The sequence below is a fragment of the Crocuta crocuta genome, unplaced genomic scaffold (genome assembly GCF_008692635.1).
Source record: "Crocuta crocuta isolate KB4526 unplaced genomic scaffold, BGI_CrCroc_1.0 scaffold318, whole genome shotgun sequence".
Taxonomy (NCBI): Eukaryota; Metazoa; Chordata; class Mammalia; order Carnivora; family Hyaenidae; genus Crocuta; species Crocuta crocuta.
Genome location: NW_027531425.1, coordinates 3728293 through 3751498, shown reverse-complemented (window position 1 = coordinate 3751498; position 23206 = coordinate 3728293). Strand labels below are relative to the sequence as shown.

The window sequence follows — 23206 nt, the reverse complement described above, 5'->3', positions numbered from 1 at the left end:
TTTCTCATCTGCAAAATGGAGATAATAATAGTATCTACCTCAAAGGGTTGGCATGGGAATGAAATGAATTAATATATATAAATCACCCAGAATCGTGACAATTACATAGTAATTACTATGATTATTATCGTTACCACCACCACCGCTACCACTATTATTATTCTAATATTAGGCATGTTTCTGGAGAAAACATCACAAAAGCTCTGAGAGAGTGAGTGATTCATTCTGACTGCAGGGATGGGGGTGGGTGCATGAAGGAAGGTATATTTGAGCCTGACTTCAAAGAGAGCTAGGATTTCGACATCTAAGGCTGGGGTTAAGGGCATCCCAGGCTGCGAGCCTGAAGGGCACAAGGAAACACAGAAGGCTGTGAAAATACATGGGGGCTGAGATGGTAGCTGGAGCTGAAGATGACGTATAGCATCAGAGCCCGTTGAGGAATTTGAACTTTGTTCTGTACATAATGAGGAAGCCTTTTCAGATTTCTCAGCAGAAGAGTGACACAGTCTGTTTGGCATTTTTAAAAGATCTTTCTGGCAGATGTGTAGTAGCTAAGAGTGTAGACTCTGGACTCACACTGCCAGTGTTCAAATGTTGGTTGTGATGGTGAATTAGTTAAGGTAGCTAAATAGGTCAAAGCATATATAATGGCTCAAACACAATAGAAGTTCATTTCCAGATCATGTAATAGTCCAAAGAGTTTGTTTCTTCTTGGCAAATGGCCCTCCTCCATATGGTGATTCAGGAACCTGGCTTAGTATCTTGCTATCCCTATGCACTCACTGTCTTTGGCACCTAGCTAGTGGAAGAGTAGAGGATCCATGGAGGAGACAGGCAGGCTATTTAAAAATCCTGCACTAAATGTAGGATATGCTACTTCTGCCCACCTTCAATGGGAGAACACACTTACTGCAAAGGAGCCTGGGGTATACACTCCAGCCACATTCCTGGCTATTCCTCCTACTACCATAGGATAGTGCTGTCCAACAGAACTTTCTACAATGATAGAAAGGTTCTAAATCTGTGTTTCCAATATGGTAGCCACTTGCCACATGATATACCGAGCACTTGAAGTGTCACTAGTGAAACTGAGAGCTGAGCTTTTATTTTACTAACTTGTAATTAATTTACATTTAAACAGCTATACATAGCAAGTGGCTATGGTATGGGGCTTTGCAGAGAAAGGGGAGGGTGGATTTTGGTGGACAGTGCTTCTAGCATAGCTGTTTAATAATTGGGCAGCTTATTTAACATCTCTGTGTCTCTCTTTCCTTAACTGTTTAATGGGTATAATAGTGGTATCTACCTCTTAGGCTGTCATGAGGATTAAGAGATCATTCACGCATAGCATTTAGTGCCCAGCACATAATCAGTGCTCAGCCAAGGTTATCTTATGGATGACTTGGAGGCAGTGACTCGAGTTAGGAGAGTATACAACAGTCCAGGGAGACAATCCTCTAGCGTCACCTCCAAATATTGTCCTTTGCTCAACTAAACCATGCCACTTACTCTCCAAACTCCACAAAACATACTTCCTTTCAACCATTCTCTCTCTGATTGACCAACCTATCCTTTCCTTCTCTCTATCTATTGAAACCTTGCCCCACTGTCAGGATCTGGCTCAAATGCCACATCTCCATGAAGCCCTCCATGAAGTCTCCCCAGCTACATGTGATCTCCGAAGGTCCTGAGGCATTGTGTATTCTTCAGCGCCTGCCACCTCATGTCAAGGCCCCTCATCTGGTTGTCTTGTGCATTTGTCTGGACAAGACTATTTCTTATGCATCTCTCTACCTTCCGCTTTACCCAGCAGAATTCTCTGCATATTTTGAGCAGGCAACAAACATCCGTTGCACGGAACTGAATCCATAAGGGGCGAAGAGAGTTGTAAAGAACTGTTCCCTGGATGGTTAGAGCCAGAGGTTATATCTACCCAGCACCAAATGAAGCAGGGCTTTGCCAATTGCCCAAGTCATTGAATCTGTGTAGGTATCCAAATGGGAAAATTCAGGCCACCTCACTGGCATGTAGTTTGCAGAATTCCTTGTGACACTTGCACAGTTTTTATTCTCCACGTGGCTCACAAAAAAATGGCCTTTTAGTTCACATGCCTTTTACTACATGTCTTTTCCCACTGCCTGTCAGGCCATTTCTGGAAGAATTCCTGACCAGAAACTGCAAAGGAAAGCTGGAACCCCTCACTTTAGCTGTCTGGACATGAGTCAATGAACTGTATAAGGGCTCAGTGGTAGCAAAATCACAGGGAACCTGTCGTCCCATGGCCTCTGTGGCCCTGGGCAAGCCTGACAGTGCCCCTCAGGACTATCTTGTACCTTCCCTGACATCAACTTCAAAACCTTAATTTGTTCCGCCAAATATCATAGATACTCTTAAGAGTCCATTAATGCTCTTCATTCATTAATTTATCTAGACCCTTTCATTTATTCATTCAACAAATATTTGTTGAGCTACTGTTCTGTGCCAGTAGTTTGGTGTTTAGACTATGAAACAAGGTTTCTATTTTCAACCTTCATTCTAGTTGGGTGGGAAGAAATTTAATGAATATGTCAGATGTCAGAATAAAGGAAAACAGGGTCTCTCATTATCTATCACTACATTTAAAAAAATCACCCAAAAACGTAGTGGTCTAAAACAATAATATATGATTTCTCATGAATCTGGGGATTGCCTGGGCTCACCTTGGGAGCTTTTCTGCTGGGGACTTGACCTGGGCTCCCCGACCAGCGTGCAGTCTGCTAGAGGTTCAGCTATAGCTAAGATGCCTCATGCACGTGTCTGTGAGTGGGGCCTTGGTTCTGGCTGTTGGCTGGCCCTCTCCACATGGCCTTCATTACTCAGGAGCTTAGCTCAGTGCATAGCGGTGGAAGTCTCCCAAAGGAGGGCAGAGGCTGTGAGGCCTCTTGTTTCTTAAATCAGCTCACACCATGTCAGCTCTACCTCATTCTGTTTCGGTCAGTGCCGGACACAAAAAAACCCAGTCTCAGGGGTGGGGAGGCTGAGGCCATTTCTTCTTCTTCTTCTTTTTAAAAATACACTTTATTTATTTATTTATTTAAAATGTTATCTAAATCTAAGTTAGTTATCATATAGTATAATAATGGTTTCAGGGGTAGAATTTAGTGATTCACCACTTACATATCACACCCAGTGCTCATCCCAACAGGTGCCCTCCTTAATGCCCATCACCCATTTAGCCCATTCCCCCACCCAACACCCCTCCACCATCCCTCAGTTTGTTCTTTGTATTTAAGAGTCTCTTACGGTTTGCCTCCCTCTCTGTTTTTATCTTATTTTTCCTTTCCTTCCCCTATGTTCAACTGTTTTGTTTCTTAAATTCCACAAATGAGTGAAATCATATTATATTTGTCTTTCTCTGACCAGCTTATTTCACTTAGCATGATATATTCTAGTTCCATCCACATTGCAAATGGCAAGATTTCATTCTTTTTTCATTTTTTAAAAATGTTTATTTATTTTTGAGAGAAAGAGAGAGAGCATGAGTAGGAGAGGGGCAGAGAGAGAGGGAAACACAGAATATGAAACAGGCTCCAGGCTCTGATCTGTCAGCACAGAGCCCAACATGGGCCTCAAACTCATGGTCTTTGAGATCATGACCTGAGCTGAAGTCGGAAGGTTAACCGACTGCTCTACCCAGGCACCCCAGGATTTCATTATTTTTGATCACTGAGTAATATTCTATTATATATATCATATTTTCTTTATCCATTTGTCAGTTGCTGGACATTTGGGCTCTATCCATAATTTGGCTGTTGTTTATGGCACTGCTATGAACATTAGGGTACATGTGCCTCTTCAAATCAGCATTTTTGTATCCTTTGGAAAATTCCTAGTAGTTCAATTGCTGGGTCGTAGGGTAGCTCTATTTTTAATTTTTTGAGGACCCCTCCATCCTGTTTTCCAGAGTGGCTGTACCAGAGAGGCCACTTAATTGGAGAAGCCACAAGTCCTTTGTGGCTACTTTTCTCCTCCAACTTTATTGACATGTAATTGACATATTGTGTAAGTTTAAGGTATACAACCTGTTGATTTGGTACACTTATGGATTGCAAAATGATAAGACTTGGGACCACTTTAAATGTACCACACAGAGTAAGGGAACGGCAAATGAGGGGCTGTGCTATATTAGAGTGGTCAGACAAGGAAGGCTCCTTGATTTGGGCAGAGACCTGAATGAAGTGAGGGAGTAAGCCATGCAAATATCTGCAGTGCTCCAGGCAATGGGATTGTGCACTAAAGGTCTGAGATCAGGCCAGTGCAATTCTTGGCATTCATGATAACACTGCAACATTAAGGTTTTTGTTTGTTTGTTTTTGTTTTTTGTTTTTTGTTTTTTTTTTTTACAAATAGTTTATCGTCAAGTTGGTTGCAACATTAAGGCTTTAAGTGAAGATACTCTAACGTTACTTACAGGAAATGCAATTCTCCTTGGGCAGCAGTGGAGAATTCCTGAATGGGCTGAGCCAAGTTAAAAGCAGAGGGGAGCACTTGATTTGGAGACATTGAGATATAAGGGTGAATCCTTTACAAAATCTAAGACCAGAAAGGTTCCCTCTTCTCCCCCCCCCCCCCACCTCCATCCTCAAAGCTTGTAACGGGAGTTTCCAGGCACCTTCCACTACCACCTGTGGTAGAACACCAGCAATGTGGAAATTCCCTGGTCCCAACTCCAGTTCCTCTGGTTTCCATGAAAGTGCTTTGCACACAGCTTGCCCTCAGCCTGCTCTCATCATTCCCCTCACATAGTCTGTGGGGAGCCTCTGTGAGTGAATTTGAGTCATTGGAGGGAATGGTGGAGGATTCACGAAGGACTGGAGCAGAGCAGAGCAAAGCAGGAGGGTTTATGCTATAATTACCCAAAATCACCATGGGAGTCTGAGTGTAATCGGGTAATTAGTGTGTGTTGGGGGTGGTGAGGGGGTGCAATTATCCGGCTCACTGGCTGCCAGACTGTTGTCACTGCTCTTCTGGCCCTTGGGCCGGGTTCCTGGCTCTACCTGTGGACTATTAAGTGTAATGACCCTGTCACATAGATGAGCCTGTCATTATCTGTGTGTTAACATGGTATTTACCCACAAAATCTGCCAAGTCACGCTGTGATTAAAGGGCTTCAGCATGGTCCCCTGCCCTGGCATTGAATAGTCCTCTCATGAAAGTTGTCAGGGTAGGGATAGGTTTAAAAGGCTGAGAGAAGCTGGGCTGGGGTCGTCCTGGGGGGGCTCAAGAGGGACACTCTACCTGAGCCCTCCATCCCTCTTATTGCCAAAGCCCAAGACCCATACTCCAGCCACAGGAATCTGGAGACACCAAGACAACTCGGCACAAAATCAGGTACATGTCCATAGGGGGCTAACTGATTGGCCACTGAGTGAAACAAAAGTCAACTTGTTTTTTTTTTTTTTACTATATGTTCACAATAATACCTACAATCCAGCATCACACAGTTTATTCCAGTTTTTTAAATGTTTATTTATTTATTTTGAGAGGGACAAAAAGTGTGCACATTCAAGCAGGGGAGGGGCAGAGAGAGAGAGGGAGCCCCATGTAAGTTCCATGCCACCAGCGCAGAGCCCCATGTGGCGCTCCAACTCACGAACTGCGAAATCATGACCTGAGCGGAAAACAAGAGTGGGATGCTCAACCAGCAGAACACCCGGGCACCCCAAAACAAAAGTCAACTTTAAAGTCTTAAAGGTTGAGGGGCACCTGGCTGGCTCAGTTGGTGGAGCACACACATGACCCTTAATCTCAGGGTAGTGAGTTTGAGCCCCATGTTGGGTGTAGAAATTACTTAAAAATAAAACCTTTTAAAAAAAATAAATAAAATCTTGAGGGTTGATTATCTCTTCTGAAGTCTCTCCTAGGAGCGGTAGGATGGGAATTTGGTCATGTAACATAGAACAAAACTCCCCTGAACATCTTCTGTGTCTCTTTCTCCCTACTTCCCAATCACGTTTTACTGTCTTCCCCAAAATGCAAGCACCCCCCTTTAATGGGGCTCCCCTTCCTTTGGGGCTCCTTTGTCATAGGCAGTTCCAAATCTTTTCTAATGAAAATCAGATTTGTGGGGTGCCTGGGTGGCTCAGTTGGTTAAGCGTCCAACTTTGGCTCAGGTCATGATTTCACAGTTTGTGGGTTCGAGCCCTGCATCAGGCTCTGTGCTGACAGCTAGCTCAGAGCCTGGAGCCTGTTTCAGATATGTGTCTCCCTCTCTCTCTGACCCTCCCCTGCTCACGCTGTCTCTCTCTCTCAGAAATAAATAAAACATTTTAAAAATTAAAAAAAAATCAAATTTGCTCTTCTCTCCCTTCATCCAGTCATGGCCACAAGGATACAAATACAGAAGACCCCTTCAGAGGGGGGAATGAGCAGGGCAGTGAGCACATGTGGGCCAAGAGTTTGCGGCTAAACAACTGTTGCCTAAACAATGCTGTGGTGAACATCCTTGTACAAATACCTTTGCCCGCGGATGTGGACTTTTCTGTAGGGCAAACTCCTGGCCCTGAGGTGACTCTGTATGAGTTTTGTAATTTGAAAAGATGCTGTCAATTTTTGCCTAAAAGATTATACACATTTCAGCTCCCACTGATCATTTATTAGGATGCAATCTCCCCGCTTCCTTTCCAACTTGGATTGCTACTACTTTTTAAAAAAATGCCTCCATTGTTTTCTGATTATACACGTGATACATGTTCATTGTACAAAAAAAAAGGGAGGGGGGAATGAAGAAAAGCATAAGAGAAAATAAAGACTAGCTGTCACGTCATCACCTAAAGATAAGAAGCACTGATCTGTTTTAAAGCATTTTTTTAAATGTTTATTTATTTTTGAAAGAGAGAGAGAGAGCATACATGAGTAAGGGAGAGGCAGAAAGAGGAGACACAGAATCCGAAGCAGGCTCCAGGCTCTCAGCTGTCAGCACAGAGCCTGACGTGCGGCTTGAATCCATAAACAGTGAGATGACCTGAGCCAGTCGGCCGCTTAACTGACTGAGCCACCCAGGTGCCCCAACGCTGATCTGTTTTATAGACAGCAGAGGCCACAGCTAACCAAGGTGGTCACCTGAGGGAACCTTCCAGACTCTCAAGTGCTGGTGACAAGGTGCCCCATTCTTTCCTCTGCCCCTTCCCCAGCCACTGATGTCTCCAAAGGCTTGAGGTATTTTCCAGTGGCAACTATTCCAGAAGGAGTCGGCTCCAGGTGTCTACATCCCTGAAGTGTCTCCTCAAAACAGATCTGCTGCCAGGAAGACGTCCAGCCTGAGGATTCGTGGAGTGGGAATGGAACATGAACATTCCAGAAATGTGTTTCCTGGCATTGACAGCTGGATCCGAAAAGACAGATTGGAAAACACATCTCTCTGAACGATCCCAGAGCCTAGTTTCTCAGGGGCCCTGACGTGCCCTGTGAAGCCACCCTTCTAATGACTGCCCTTGCTTTCCATTCCAGAGACCTGAATTATAATGAGTTGCAGGAGTTCCCCGTGGCCATCCGAACCCTGGGCAGACTGCAGGAGCTGTAAGTCCCTCTGCTGGTGTCTGTGGGTGTCCTTTTCTCCTGAGAACAGGGCCCGAAGCCAGCCCCGGGCCTCCCTCACAGCCTCGTAAAAACTGTAGCCGTGTGCCCTCCCCAGCCCCCAGCACAGGTCTCAGTAGTCACAGACCTCATTAGTTTGGCATCGAGCATTTCCGAGTAGGGTGTCATCAGCAGAAATGGCTCTGGGCCCTCCAAGCCTAGAGAGACACATGGCACAAGACACCTCCTAGGAGTCCGGGTCTGGAGTTGCTGCTGCCTTGGTTGGGGTGTGTCTGGAGACGAATGAGGAGAGGAGCTGGGGGCTGGTTTACTGGCTCAGTCCTCAGCGCCTGATCCCTTGGGGGACATGAGAAGCCCGATTTGGTTCCCCACAGTCACTGCCTATTATTAATCTATTTGAGCACCGACTGTGCCGAGCACTATGCTTGCTACTAAACACAAACAAAGAGTAAGGTAGACCTGGGCTCTTCCCCAAGGACCCTTTAGGGCTGTTGAGGACACAGAGTAAAGCATCTGCCAGGGCAGAGCAGCATAGAGTCAGTATATAATTCTGGCCCTGGTTGTACAGGGGTAGCTAAAATGACTGTGAATCCAGAGTAACATAGAACTTGTGGTTCTAGTACATCTGAGATGAACCTTTTTTTTTTTTTTAATGTTTTTTACTTATTTCTAGGAGAGAGAGAGAGAGACAGCGTGAACAGGGGAGGGTCAGAGAGAGAGGGAGTCACAAACTGAAACAGGCTCCAGGCTCTGAGCTGGCAGTCAGCACAGAGCCCAACGCGGGGCTCGAACCCACGAACCGCGAGATCATGACCTAAGCGAAAGTCGGACGCTCAACCGACTAAGCCACCCAGGCGCCCCACATCTGAGATGAACCTTAAAGGATGGATGGAGTTTAGGTTGCAATGGTGGAGGATGAAGGGAGGCATTTCAGACAGAGGAACCATGGAGGTAGAGACCCAGATGGGAAGCTGAATGGGCAGAGAGATGACCACAGGAGAGCTCAGGCTTACTGGTCCCAGAGGCTCTGGGCAAACAGTCGGAGATCTATTGTGGGTAGAGTGGACTGGATTAAGGGAACCTGAGGCTTGTGAATAGAGCCCCACACTTCAGGCAGCTTAGCATCTTTACTCAAGCCACCACCTGAGACCAGACCAACCCTATGCCACCCTCCCCACCCAGACCAACTGGAGGGAAGAGTCTGAGTGAGGAGAAACTATTGGGAGTCCTCCTCCAATGCCAATGAGTCACCACTGAGTATAGATATGTTTGTGTGTGTGTGTGTGTGTGTGTGTGTGTGTGTGTCTGTCTGTTTCTATCTCTCTCCATCTAGTGAGAGAAAGCTGCTTGAGGACAAGGCCTCTGTCCTATAAACTTCTAAACATCTCAGGGCTTAGCTCAGCACTAGACATGAAGGAGGAGCCGAAAAACATATAAGGAACAAATTAACAAAGGAAGGAGTGGATGGAGAAAGTGGCCTAGGCGGATGGCATGGGCTGGGTGTGGCTTGGGGGACTTGTGGGGAGAGCATGAAGGTGGAAATAATAAGGGCCAGGGAATGCCAGGAAGGCATGAGGAGACACTAGAAATCTCCAGAACCAAAAACTTGGCCTGAGTGTGCTGCTCAGCATGGATGATGTGCTCCTCAGTTCAGCTTTTATCTTGGAATGATCACCCCAAGTAACCAAACCCATAATTCCCAGCTTCCAGAACCCTGGACACTGAGCAGGTAGGTGCCTCCTTCCTCACTTCCGCACGTAGCTGGCCAGTCACTCAACATCCACTGTGTCTCCCTGCCTCTGCTGCTGCTGCCCTTCTAGGTTCCTTAGTCTCCAGGCCTGGAGACCACACCGGCCTCCATTCAGGGGCATCTCTTACCTCTGGGACCCTCAGAAGCTCTGCTTTTCCCAGACACACTCAGCTTTCTCCTTGGGGACCCTGTGTAAAGGAAGCCTCTCCTGGGATCCAAGCTCAGCCTCTGGCTCCCAAGTTGTCCCTGCTTGCCACCCCCATGCTCTCTGAGGCTCCACACCTCACGCCTTTCACAAGTGTCAGAAAAAGGGTGGGTGTGCTCTCGAGTAAAGTGGAGACATCACAGGCAGGAGGTATACCTGGAATCTGGGCTGATGTCTCTTTGGTCTATGGCCTTTCTAGTCAGCTTTCTGGAAGCTTCCTGGAGTTCCATCTCTCCCTCTCCATACCTTTCTCCAAGTCCACACTGACGGTATTTCCTTCCAGGGGGTTCCATAACAACAACATCAAGGCCATCCCAGAAAAGGCTTTCATGGGGAACCCTCTGCTGCAGACAATGTGAGTACTCACTCCTCCCATTTCTTGGTGCTGAGCAGTGTTTGGGGGACAGGCTGGAGAGGCAGAACTCTGAGAGGGGGGCCTTCCCCCGTGTGCTCTTTCCTGCTGCCAAGGGAGGAGAAAGCAGAGATCTACCTGGGTCTCAGCTCAAAGGGCCGAATAACTGAATTTAGCATTTGGGTCTTTTTCTTCCAGACACTTTTATGATAACCCAATCCAGTTTGTGGGAAGGTCAGCGTTCCAGTACCTGCCTAAACTGCACACATTGTAAGTTGGCCCCTAGAGCCTGCCACCATCTGGACTTTGCCCATTCCTCACTCCTTCCCACTGCCTCCTTGCTCCAATCTGCAGGTGTCTCACCCACAGGGCACAGCGCTCACTGGCAGGCATGGTCTCCTTCGGGGCTGTGGCCTCTGCTGGGCTCAGGCTTATTCCCAGCTCTGGCTGTACTTAACAGCCTCCCTTCACCTCCCTGTGGCTTCTTCCCAGATCCCAAGTGAATGAAGCGGCCATTCTCCATAGTCAGGGAGTTTTGTCTGGCCTCTTCAGAGCCCTGCTCAGGGCAGCTGTTCCATAAATACTTGCTAAGGAACCAAGGACTGGGATAAGAGTCTGGTTCTCCAGTGACCTGGGAGTATGAGTCCCTCGGCCCTTTGTGGCACCATCTTTATTATTTTGGGCCTGAAGACATTCCCTTGTTTCCTCTCTCCCATTGTGTTAAACCGCAGCCCAAGTCCCACTTCTGAAAAAAAAAAAAAAATTCCACGGATTACATTCCATTACAGTAACATAACTAACATCTCTAAAGCACATACTCCCTTTCATGTATATTATCATGTCTCTTTGTCTCCTTAGCCCTGTGAGGTGAGTGGTATTAGTACAGTTTGTAGACGGATCCTGAGCTCCCAGACCCTGCTCAGCCTTGAACTAGAACCCTTGACTCCAGATCCTAGGCTCATTTCTGGACCCTACATTGCCTCCTTATGGTCTGATGGCACCTATTTTGCTCTGCTCCTGTTGGGTGCAGACCTGTGTGGCTTCACGTCCTCATTGAGATAGAGGATGATGGGGAGGGGAAAAGCCATCAGTCTAAAACAGTTTAAAAGAGCCAGTGGAGAGGTTGATAAAGCTCTAGCTGATGACAATTTAGGGGAGACCCTCTCTCAGGCTCTACTAAGCAAACCCCAGCAGCCAAGGACTTTTTCAGTAGCACCCAACCAGCAGCCTTTTAAACAGAAACAATTCCCACGTTCCTGTCCTGTGTGTTTTCTTTGTTCATTTGTTTTGTTTTGTTTTGTCTGCTGGGGCCCTAGTGCCAGGTTGCCTGCTCTGTATGGGCTATCATGGGTGGAGCCAACTTAAGGAAATGGTTTAGACCCTGCAGAGCAAAGCTCCACCTCTACCAGGACCTGAGTAGCAGTATTTTGAGGTTNAGGGTGGAGTCTCTGAGGCAGAGATGAGTGGTGGTAAAGAGCCCAGATATCAGGGTGCTCCGACCCCATCCTTCAGACTTTGTTGTTTCTGTTTCCAGATCCCTGAATGGTGCCACAGACATCCAGGAGTTACCAGATCTCAAAGGCACCACGAGCCTGGAGATCCTGTGAGTGGATACACTTACTCTCCACCTCATCTGTGTCCCTGTTTGGCTCCCAGGAGGTCTTCTGTCTGCCTGTCCCAATTCTTCGCTTGCCCCTTATCTGGCCTGCTTCTGCTGCTGGCTCCAGCCTGGCCCAGAGGTCACCCAGCTCAGCCCCGGGTCACGGCTGCTGGCAAGGCCAGGCCAGGGGTGGCAGGTAGCCTAGGGGTGAGGAGGCTGGTCTTTACTATGCTTGGATTTTTCAGGCATGACTTCAGAGTTCCTAACCCCAAGCCATGAGTGTGCCTAGGACCCCGCCACAGGGGGAGAAGAGTTGTGCAAACACATCTTCTTTGCCTTTCCGAAGGGTGATTCCAACAAGGATTTCTTATACGTTCTATCATTATAGACAGTAAGGTGGGGGAGAGGCGTCAGAGGGTAGTAGGCCCTCAATACATTTTAAGAGGATGAATAGAACAATCAAGCAAACACCCAGAGTGAGTGTTAGGAAGCCAACTGTCCTGCCCCACATCACATGGCTCATTCATGGCATGGCCGGGACAGGAACTCCCCTCTGTGCCTCTGTTGTCTTCCCCTAGATTTGTGGCATCTGGAAAATTTTCCATGAGGAAGTAATAGTTCCCCAAGAATGACCTTGGCCTTGGGTCTTTCTTGGGACACCCTGTCCCTAGCCAAACCTGCCCCCACAGCCCTCTCTTTCCCAGCCCCCGATCCTCCCCTTCTTTCCCATCCCTTCCCCCTTCCCTAGGGCACAGGGAGCAGGCTCTGTGCACGGTTCCCAGGCTCCACTAAGGTTGTTTTGTTTAGTGTTTTCCTATCTACTCCCTGCCCATGGCTATCCCCCCTCTCGACGGAGAGCAGACGAGATCCTAGTTCCTGTCTTACACAGCCAGTGTTGCTGGAGACCATTATGAGACAATGGGTGGGGACACGATGGGTGGGTGGGGTGGGCTGGGCACGCAGGAACTGTCTGCCAAGCAGAGAGCCCCTGGGCTGTGTCCCTCTCTGTCTGCTGCCCACCTCCAGTCCCAGGGGAGCCTTGTGCTCAGATGCCCGGCCTGCTCCCTTCTCTCCCTGCAGCTCCGCCCCTGCCCTGTGCCTCTTGGCACTTCTCTTTTGTCAGCTCTGTGCTCCCATGTCCGTATCAGGCCCAGAGCTGGAGACGGGTGGCGGGGGATGGCAGGGCCCTGGGCCTGGTGCCAGCTCTGTCTCTGTTCTCTCTACAGGACCCTGACCCGCGCAGGCATCCGGCTGCTCCCACTGGGGATGTGCCAACAGCTACCCAGGCTCCGGGTCCTGTGAGTGGTTCACGAGCATTCTCCAGTCTTGGCATCGTGCCCTTGTTCCCATGGGCTGGCAAAGGCCCCTCCTGTTTCTGTCCCACTTGGTTACCTCTCTTCCTGGAGAGTGGGACACATTGGGCTGTTGCTGAGATCCTGCCTGAGAAGGACTGGGCTGTCCTCTCTTGTTCAGGGCAAAAAGACAATGGCCTTTGGAGTCAGACCAGGGTTTGTGGCCCAGCTCTGCCACCTACTAGCTGTATGAACTTGGACTCACTCTCTAATGTCTCAGGGGTTCAATTCCTCATCAGCAAAATGTGGATAAACATGTGAAGGTTGAAAAAAGTGTCTGTACAGCACATAGTAGGTGCTCAACGAGTGGCATTATCTACCTAGGAATAGGAAGAAAATTAACCCCTTCTGCAACCATGCAGATATTTAAGTGGATTATGAAGTCAAGTTTTCCTTTCTCCCCTGAATCCAGCCAGAATCTGAGGCTCGTCCGCACGGACCGTAGCCCACAGCTGAAGATGGAGAGACTGACAGATGAACACTGAACACAGAACAGCACTAGACTGGGGTGGAGACATGGGTTCCAGATCCAGCCTTGCCACTGACTAGCAGTGTGTTCTTGGCAGGCTCTGTCCCCTCTTTGTGCCTCAGTGTCCTCATCTGTTAAATGAAGGGGCCAGGGGCCAGATGATCCCTAAGGGTCCCAGCCTATCCCCCCTGTGAACTCTGTGCCTGGGGACTACAGGTGACATTTACATGGATTGGTGTTGGCCAGCTTGCGCAGTAATGCCCTATATGTTCGTGCCTTCAGTCTCAGTGCCCCTCACCCTCTTCTCCTTTTCTCACTTCCATGCCCCTCTCACTTCCTGTGCCCCTTCCCCCAGGATCCTCTCAGGGTCCCTCAGGCCTCATATGGATGAGGCAGCCCTACTGGAAAAAATGCCACATCAGCCCCACCCAGGCTTTACAGTGAGGAACAGGACTCAGCAGGGGGACGGGGTGAGAAGTTGAATTGCCTTGAGGCATGGGTCCTCCCAGCCCACGTCCTATCCCCCAGCTTCACCCTCCCCTGGTCCCTCTCTCTTCCCCAGGGAACTGTCTCATAATCAAATCGAGGAGCTGCCCAGCCTGCACAGGTGTCAGAAGCTGGAGGAGATGTGAGTGGGGGCAGGGGGAGGGGAGGGGTGACGGCATGCAAGCCGGACTCTGGGCAAGTCTGAGGAAAGGGGGTCAGAGAGCACACTCTGAACTTTGTCCCTTCTCTGAGCTTATTGGACTCGGAGGTCAGGGCTGGGAGCCCAGTAGAGGCCTGGGCGAGGCCTCTAGGGACCACAGGGCTGGTTCCCAGAGTCTCAGGGTGGCTCATTGAGGTCACTAACAACAATGAAAGACAGTAGTGATAGGGCTGATGGAGGGACAGGGTCATGTCAGGGCTAAAAGGCTGGACAAGGGAAGGCCTCAGAAGACTGAGAGCACACTCTCTCATTTTCCATCCCCCCTGAAACACACACACACACACATGTGTATGTGTGCACATGCACGTGTATATGTGTGCACATGCACACTAATACACAGGAGAAGAAATCTAGGATTCCAATTTGACAAGGAAAAAAAAATCACTTAAAAATGCTCTCAGCTCTTTCACCCAGCTTCTGGTTTTGTTTTGTTTTTTCCTTCAGCTTCTGTTTCTTCAAGCTAGCAGGGTCTCTCTTGCCTGCCGTGACTGTCCCCTAAGACATCCCTGTGACATTGCTAGGCAGGGCAATGCCTTTTGAGACCAAGACAGGGTGGGCTCTGAGGGTCTGTCCTGTTTGTCTATATGCAGAGGAAAGAGGGTCTTCAGGCCTAGGGTCCATCTCCCATTCAGACAACCTGTCCCCTGAGCTCTGCTCCCTAGCTCGGGCCAGTCATTGGGTCATCCAAGAGTAGGGCAGAGCTCCGCTGCTGGACTAAGGTCTGGAGGACCCAGGGGTGAGGTTGGCTGGGCTGGGAGCCAGCCCCGGTGGGAACCCTGGAAACTGACTCCCTTTTGGGCCACAGGGATGGTTTTGTGGCTTTGTCTCCTGACCCACTTACCCAAGGCAACCGGATCCCCTTGTGCTCCCTTTAATTCTGGTGACTTCCACGGGGTGGGCCCTTTCTTCGCATGCCAAGAGAAGTGGGGGGCTCCTCTTTCTTCCTCCTAGTGCACGGGGGGCGTGGAACTGAGCCAGGGTTTGAGCCTATTGGCTCATCTAGTCTCTTCTTGCTGCCCCAGTGGCCTCCAACACAACCGCATCTGGGAAATTGGAGCTGACACCTTCAGCCAGCTGAGCTCCCTGAGAGCCCTGTGAGTATCCTGCGGCACCCAGGGGTGGGCTCCTCTCCCAGGCACGCTGTGTACAATAGCATGCACGTCAGTGACACACATACAGCCTCCCTGCCCCCAGCACACACACAGGAAGAGAGGTGACATGCGGTACTGACNGCCCGGGGGGGGGGGGTGATGAGACTCTGAATCCAAGAGGCCAAATCCCTCTTCCCACGGCCACAGCCAGGTTGGGAGTCAGGCAGCAGGTACCTTCCCCACAAGGCTGAGGGTTCTGCTACCGGGCACAGCTCAGGTGGGGAGTGAGTGAAGAACTCAGGACAGGAAATACTGGGTCCTCCACGTGTCACGGTCCCACCCGTCACACCCTCTCTGCTCACAGAGACCTGAGCTGGAATGCTATCCGGTCCATCCACCCTGAGGCCTTCGTGACGCTGCGTTCCCTGGTCAAGCTGTAAGTGCCCACTGCACTCTCCTCCCGGATGATGGAGACCAGTCAAGACTGTGGGCTGGCCAGTGAGGGCAGGAGGGCTCCCCCCCACAGAGTGGGGACATGCATGAATGTCTGACCACGCATCCCAGGGAGGGGGCCTCCAGCCTAATCAATCATTCTGACAGTCGTTTGACAGACTGTGGGGCCTGATAAACAGAGAGTTTGCCTCCTGCAAGCTCTGGAACATCATCTGCTAATGTTCTGCAACATTTTGGCAACCTCAGCTCTCCCCATGCCCCCTTGTCTCGGCCCCTCTCCCAGCCTCTACATGTCCCATTAAAGAGGATGTACGAGCCTGAAACTCCTTTACAACCTGGGACGATGGCAGCAGATGTGGGAGCCAGGGTCTCAACTCAGCAGTCCCCTACATGAGCTTGACTCCAGAGGGCGGCCGTCCTGTGGGGTGGCAGAGGATCACAGGATCATATAGTGCTGGCTGCGTGGTCACTGTGTCAGAGCTGGAAAGGACCTCTGATGGGGCTGCCGCGCACTGTGGTGCGGGCTGTGTATTGCTCAAGGGCTCCCACCCAGCGGGGAGCTAACCGCCTGCTTGCATGTCCTAAAGTTGTTTCCACCCCAACAGGACTCTTTTCTGATTCACACCCAGAGTCCTTATGGGCTAGCTCCAGCCCTGGCCTCACAGATTATTCAGCCCCACCCTCACTTCACAGGTGAGGCCTCCAGGCCCAGGGGGAGAAGCTCGCTCAAAGCAAAGGCCAGGATGAAAGCCTCCCGGGAGGTTCACAGTGCCCCCCCTGTCTGCCAGTCTCTGGGCTCTGGGCCAGAGTCTGGCAAAACTTGCACCTCGGTCTTCCCTCTCCTGTTTGCTTTCCTCCTGCCAGATAGGTAGGGTGGATATTTTTATCCCTTTGAAAGATGAGGACATTGGAACTCAGGCAGATTTGTGACTCCCCTTGGTTACGCAGGGAGTCCGTGACAGCTCCCGGTTTCCTGCCTTCCAGCCCAGGCTGTTTCCACGACGTACAGTCTGTGGTCCTGGTGTTTGGTTTGGAGCCCTGGCTCCTGTACTGTGTCTCCAGTGGAAGACCATGTTATGTCCTCATCTCTGGCTACAGAGCGGGGCCTGCAAAACAGAACAGATGACCGAATCCCTGCGTGTAACCAGAGGCCAGCTCTGTCCATCTCCAACTCTGGCCTCTTGCATCATCAGAAAAGCAGGGGGATGGGGGCAGGCACCTACAGGCATATGCCCTAGTCGAGTGGACAGGGACCCTTGGATGGGACTGGGACCTGGGCATAGCAGCTGTGGTTAGGGGGCTCTGCTACGAATTGGGATGGCTTGACATTACCTTAGAGGAGTCCTGGTATATGGTTGGCCCCCCATGTTTGAAGAACGAATGAATGAATAATGAGCGAGTTATGGATGGTGCCTCTAGCCACCCTTGACCACCCTCCTCCCCCAGCATTTGATGCTTTCGTCTCTCTATGCTGATCTACTGTCCTTTGCTCCTCTCCTCTTGCTTCCATCCCAGGCACACTGGCCACACCCTCAGCACAGCCCTGCCCCCTCAACAATCCCACTGACTGCCAATAACCCTGACCATCCACTGTCCTAGGGACCTGACAGACAACCAGCTGACCACACTGCCCCTGGCTGGCCTTGGGGGCTTGATGCATCTGAAGCTCAAAGGGAACCTGGCTCTGTCTCAGGCCTTCTCCAAGGACAGTTTCCCAAAACTGAGGTGAGGGCCTCGCTTTCCCCCACACGTAGATAGGTTTGTCCCAGAACAGCCGGAGAGGCCATGGAAGGACAGGGAGAAAGCCATAGGGCTTCACCTCAAAAGAAACCTGATGGCCCAAAGGCTTCGGGCTTGGCCACTACTGAATGGGAAGGGCTCGCTCGTGCTTCCCCTTCCTCCTCATCTCGTTCATAGCGTTTCTTTCTGTCCCAAGTACCAGCCCTGGGGGGCCCTGAGATCTCCGGTGAGGACAGAAGTAAGATGATGTGAAGGCCCCTGGACCTCCTCGCTCTGTGCCCCATTCAGTGCACCCAGACTGCCGGTCCTCACCTGGGCAGCATCTGGGCCCCTGCGGTCAGGGCAGAGCCCAGGGCATTGATGACTGGAAAACAAGCCGCCCAGCCAGTCCCTCACGCTAATGACATCCAGGCCTTCTGCCTGCAGCAGCAGCACACAGCCTGTGTGGCCCAAACCCCATCTGCTGCAAGCTAACGGCATGCCTAGAGGCATCTGCCCTCACCCTCAGAGGGCACCAGATTCAGCTCTGATGTACCCCGGGGTAGGGTCGGGGGACAGGGCGTGGGTGCTACGGAGGGCAAGGGTAAAGAAAGAGTCAGGAGGACAATCCCTGACTCCTTAAATATAAAAGAAGAGTTGCTGGCTGGGAGGCGAGAGGAGCACTGGAGTGCTGTGTGACCTTGGGTAAACTGCTCCCCACTCTGTGCCTACTGAGGGGACTCCATGAACAGTGGGCAGAAAGTTTATCTTCCCATCTCATTCTCAACATGAGTGAGGAAAAGATTAGAATATGCTCAGCGTCAGAGGCAGGATCCAGGCTGCAAGACCCTTACAAAGAAAGCCCGGGGGGCTGCCTGCACTGTAATCAGGGCGCTTTGGGGTTGAAAGGCAGGCACTAAGTGCCAGGTCCCTGGGTTGATGGCCTAAACGTTGCTAAGGCAGCCCATTTTACTCCTGTGTCCCCTGAACCCCCAGGATCCTGGAGGTGCCCTATGCCTACCAGTGCTGTGCCTACGGTGTCTGTGCCAGCTTCTTCAAGGCCTCTGGGCAGTGGGAGGCTGAGGACTTTCACCTTGATGACGAGGAGCCTCCAAAGAGGCCCCTGGGACTTCTTGCTGGACACGCTGAAAACCAATGTGAGTGATGGAGGCCCTGGGCAGGCTGGGTGGCTGTAGAGAGGAAGTTAGGGAGGAGGCTTGGGGGACCCTGAGAGGAGTTCTGGCAGGGGCTGCAGAGGGAAACCCCAAGGGTGTCCTGGAAGGTGCCTCTGTCTGCACCTTGTCTCTCTAAGGACATAGCCCAGAAGTGGTTGGGGAGAAAATAATGACAGTGACAATGACAGTAGTAATGTTTCTATATTTGCCAAGCCCTTTGCGGTTCACAAGGTGCTTCCAGAGCTACATCTTATATAACACCCCTGCTCTGGTGGCTCACACATTTCTTCTCCGTGGCTGCCTCCTGGCCACATGGGCCCTTCAACGTCACAGCATTCCCAGAGAACACATCCGCTTTCTAATCAACCTGAGCCAAGCAGGATTGAATTAAATTAATTAGATTAAACCTGTTTAAAAAAAAAAAAAAGAGTCCCCTCACTATATGCCCTAGAGCCATGAGGAACAGAATGGGGATTGTCACCATTCAAGTGGCCCTGCCCCTCAGAGGCCACTGGTTGCAAGAGGACCTTGCTGAGAAGGGCCATCTTGGGCCACATCGGTCTGTTTCTGGAAGAGTTGGGGTAAAAGGAAAGAAGGGTGGAGGTAGGCAGCCAAGGGGATTCAGGGATGGCTGCAGCTGGTGTCTCAGATAAAGGGCAGAGAGGAAGGCTTCCATTCCCCCCTCACCTTCACCCCGTGTGATAGAACACAGGTAGAATTAGGAGGAGGCAAAAAAGGGCCCCTGATATTTAGATTTCTTTCAGTCTCTAGCCTCCTCTGCACAATATATCCACAGAGAATCTAAACAGAAAAATCAAATCCAAACATGTAAGGACAACATCTTATAGTGATGTAGACAGACATGGGTTCTAAACCCGACTGCACCATTTACCAGTTGAGTTGCCTTGGACAAGCTAGTCAACCTTCCTGAGCCTTGGGTTGTTGTTTTTTTTTTTTAAATCTGTACAATGAGAACAATATTACATATCTCATAGGCTATAGAGGGCAGAGTATGTTCACTGCTGCTACTACCACCGTGACTACTGGAACTGGGTTCCTCCCAGTGTGTGTGTGGAGGGAAGGTGTGTTGTGTAGTCTGGGACCCAGCTTATGGAGGCCAATGTTGGGCAGGCAGGTAGGGGGTCTCTGGGGTCTCCCTCCTGGTGTACTCAAGCCCACTCCCGGGGAGGGTGTCAGGACCCCAGGAGGAGCCCAGCAGCGAGGCTGGCTCTGGGCCGGCAGACAGCTGTCCCCAGGGGACATTCCCGGATGTCTGTCTGCTGTACACTCCCTCAGGGGCCTGGAAGGAGGAATGGAAACTTTCCTTCCTCAAGGTGAAACTTTCCACCAGGCTTAGGTCTTGGAGAGCCACAGGGCGTCAGAGTCGTGGGCTGCCTGCCGCGGGTAACGGGAGCTAGGGCAGGGCCCCCCACTTCCTGTGGGAGCTAATAAGCCTCGAGGAGGAAAGCCAGGAGCTGTGGCTGCAGCCAGATTCGATTTCCTCCTCGTTTGAAGAGTGGTTACTTAACACCTTGGCTGTGACTTTCCCAGCCTCAGACGGAGTCCACGGGCTTCATCCCTTCTATTTCATTCATGCATTCTGATTTCAAAGGATTGCTGTGCTCCGTTCTGGAGAGGAGGGGTGGGCAGGGAATGAAAGGTGGAGAGGAGAGGAAATGCCAGGACTCTGTGGGCACACCTCGGCCTCCTGCCCACCGTGATGGTGTCTGGGCCAAGGGCAGCTCCACAGAGCCTTCCTCCCTCCTGGGAAAATGCCCAACTGAAGGTGTTTACCCTTTAAGTGGGGGAGGAAGGAAACAAACCACGCGAGCCAAAGATGGGGACAAGCATGACACGGAGTCACCTCTCCATTACTTGTGTGATGGAGGAAGAGCCCACAGGCCACTGTCTCTAAAACCCAAGTAAATGTACAGGCATCCCTTTTAAGAGAAGCAATTCCCTCACACCCCTTAGGGCCCCAGACGCATTTCCCGGTCTCAGTAGAGGCACTAAAGTCTTATTCTTAAAAAAGTCTTTTTTGAATTCAATGATGAATTGTTGCTGCAAACAAGAGTTTTGTTTTGATAAGTTATAAGAGGTTTAAGATTATCATTTCAAAATTCTTGTAGAATTTATGGACCCCCCAAGGTATCCCTAATGCCCCTGCAGTTCACAGTCTCTGGCTTAACAAACCTTATAATAGTAAATAAGAGGAGGGGGAAAAAAATCCCACTTTTGTTTTGTTTGTTTTAATTTTTTAATGTTAATTTATTTTTGAGAGAGAGAGAGACAGAGAGCGTGAGTGGGGGAGGGACAGAGAGAGGGAGACACAGAATGTGAAGCAGGCTCCAGGCTCTGAGCTGTCAGCACAGAGCCCAACATGGGGCTCGAACCCACGAACCATGAGATCATGACCTGAGCCAAAGTCTTAACCAAGTGAGCCACCAGGTGCCCCCCAAAATCCCAGTTTTGATTCAAACAAGTTACAGAGTTTCTTTAACAACGGATTTATCTTTCTAATCCTATTTTCTCAGGCTAATGGAATTGCAGAGGCTAGACTTAGAATCGGAAAAATCGGTTAAGATGATCTAGTCCAGCCTCTAACTCAGCATAGAATTGCCTTTTCCCTCATCAGGGACTTTCTGCTTCTGTATCTCCAGTGGCAAACTATGCCCAGCTTATGAATCTGTGAAGCCCCCACCCCACCCCAACCCTCTCCTCCAGCCCTCCCAGGTCAGTCCCTCACCTGGGAAAGCCTAACAGATAAATATCTGGGCTCTGTAGTCAGACAAACCTGGGTTTTGAATTCCGCCGAATGGCTTGCTGGCTGGGAGTCCTGGGGCAAGCCACCTAGATGAGCCTCAGTTTCCTCGTCTATCAAATGGTCTCAAAGGACCTCTCCTTTGTGTGGCTGCCGTGAAGGTTGATGAGACTATGAAGATGAGGACTCGCTGGGTACAGTCTGACACAGAAAAAGAGTTCAGGGAGTCTTGGCCCTTTGTGCTCAATAAATCTATTAGTTGATCTATCATGATGGCTTGATCCTCTTCTGTCTCCATAAGCTCCTTGAGAGCAAGACTATGTCTTACTCATCCCTGAGTCCCTGCACTTGCCCAATGCCCAGCATGTGGCAGGCATTGCCTTCAGCACATGTGGACCTCAGTCCCAACTCTTTGTTGGGTCAGCTCTAAGTGTGGGGACTTATCTGTGTTAGTAATAACTAAAACTTCTCCATTTGAATTGTTAATTTGCCTCCTTCTATGACCCATCCTGATTCGATGTACTCAGCATGCAGGAGTACAATTCCTTTATATGCCTAATGGGGACTTAGCTCTTTGAGGACAGCTGCTGTATCCCCACTCACGCTTGCCTTTCCTAAGTTAATCCCCTAGTGGCTTTGACTGTTTCTCAAGTAAATAGCTTCCACTCACTCACCATCCCTGGTTCACCTCTTCTGAACACTGCTCAGCTCATGACTCTGCCTTAAGAAAATGTCCTTCCTAGCACGTGGTGTTCAAACTGGACACAGACCTACAGTGTGGGACGGGCCAGTGTGGAGAACTGTGTGATTGCCAGCTCCCATCATTAAGGCAGCCTCCACCCTAACTCTAAGCAGCACACACGGACTAGGCTCCCTGGAGAAGTCACACGCATGCTGAATTCTAGAACGAGATGAACAAGGCACAGATGAAGCATTTGCTGGAAAGAACCGACAATGCAGATAATCCACATGTGCATAATAGGGAGCGGACTGAATGTTTCTACCTAAGGGTAGAGCAGATGTGCAGGGCTGCTGGAGTGACCCATGCTGGAAGGAGTGAGTTGGGGATGGCAGTTGAAAGGGGTGGGCATTTGGCTTGACTGTCACCAAGACCCGGGCCCCACACCACTTTCTGGCCTCACCTCTCAGATGATCTGGATCTGGACGAGCTGCAGCTGGAGATGGAGGACACAAAGCCACACCCCAGCGTCCAGTGTAGCCCCATTCCAGGTGAGATGGGTGCCTTGGTGTGGGGCTGGGGGCAGGGCTGAGGAAGGAGCACCCAACTGTTTAGAAGAAAGAGAGGCCAGTTCAGCCTGGCATGTTTGTAGCCATGTTTCAGGCACCTTCTCTGCCTAAGAACCAACATTCCGTGGGGAGGTCAGCCTCTTCTGGTGATTCCTGGGGAAGGAGCTGGAGTTCTTCCCTTGGGTGGCTGTTTGGAGCAGCAGTGGGGGAGGGGAGTCAAAGCAGTCTTCACAAGTCAGCTAATCAGAAGTTAACCAGGAGACTGGGGTGCCTGGATGGCTCAGTCAGTTAAGTGTCTGACTGCAGCTCAGGTCATGATCTTGCAGTTTGTGAGTTCGAACCCCGAGTCAGGCTCTGTGCTAACAGCCTGGAGCCTGCTTCAGATTCTGTGTTTCCCTCTATCTCTTCCCCTTCCCTGCTCTCTCTCTCTCTTTCTCTCAAAAGTAAATAAGCATTTAAAAAATTAACCAGGAGGAAATTTCTCTCAGAGGGTGGCCCTGCTTCTGCATACTCCTAGAGCCAGATGGAACTCTGATAGGTCACTTTCTGCATCCTTCTCTGCTCCATCCCAGGAAGACTGCAGTCTCTTTCTTAAAATTCTTCAGGGTGAAAACCCTCTACAGTATATCTGCATAACTCCTTATAGGATTGTCCAAACCTTACAGCTGAGAAAGCCTCCTAGAGTCTAACCTGAATCCATCTTACTGTGAAGAAAGAGAATTCTCTTTGATGCAATGCAACCTAACATGT

The 23206-nt window shown here is 50.2% G+C and overlaps 1 protein-coding gene across 1 annotated transcript in view; it reads left to right on the top strand.

The window, feature by feature from the left end:
• LGR6 (leucine rich repeat containing G protein-coupled receptor 6) overlaps nt 1–23206 on the top strand; it is a 120048-nt gene that overhangs the window by 93780 nt on the left and 3062 nt on the right. Inside the window, exons 8-18 of the mRNA XM_077771978.1 lie at nt 7489–7557; nt 9814–9885; nt 10081–10152; nt 11417–11485; nt 12709–12780; nt 13866–13931; nt 15032–15103; nt 15465–15536; nt 17153–17278; nt 18269–18429; nt 22358–22438. Coding sequence (XP_077628104.1) covers nt 7489–7557; nt 9814–9885; nt 10081–10152; nt 11417–11485; nt 12709–12780; nt 13866–13931; nt 15032–15103; nt 15465–15536; nt 17153–17278; nt 18269–18429; nt 22358–22438 — 932 coding nt within the window. The remainder of the gene's footprint in view (nt 1–7488; nt 7558–9813; nt 9886–10080; nt 10153–11416; nt 11486–12708; nt 12781–13865; nt 13932–15031; nt 15104–15464; nt 15537–17152; nt 17279–18268; nt 18430–22357; nt 22439–23206) is intronic.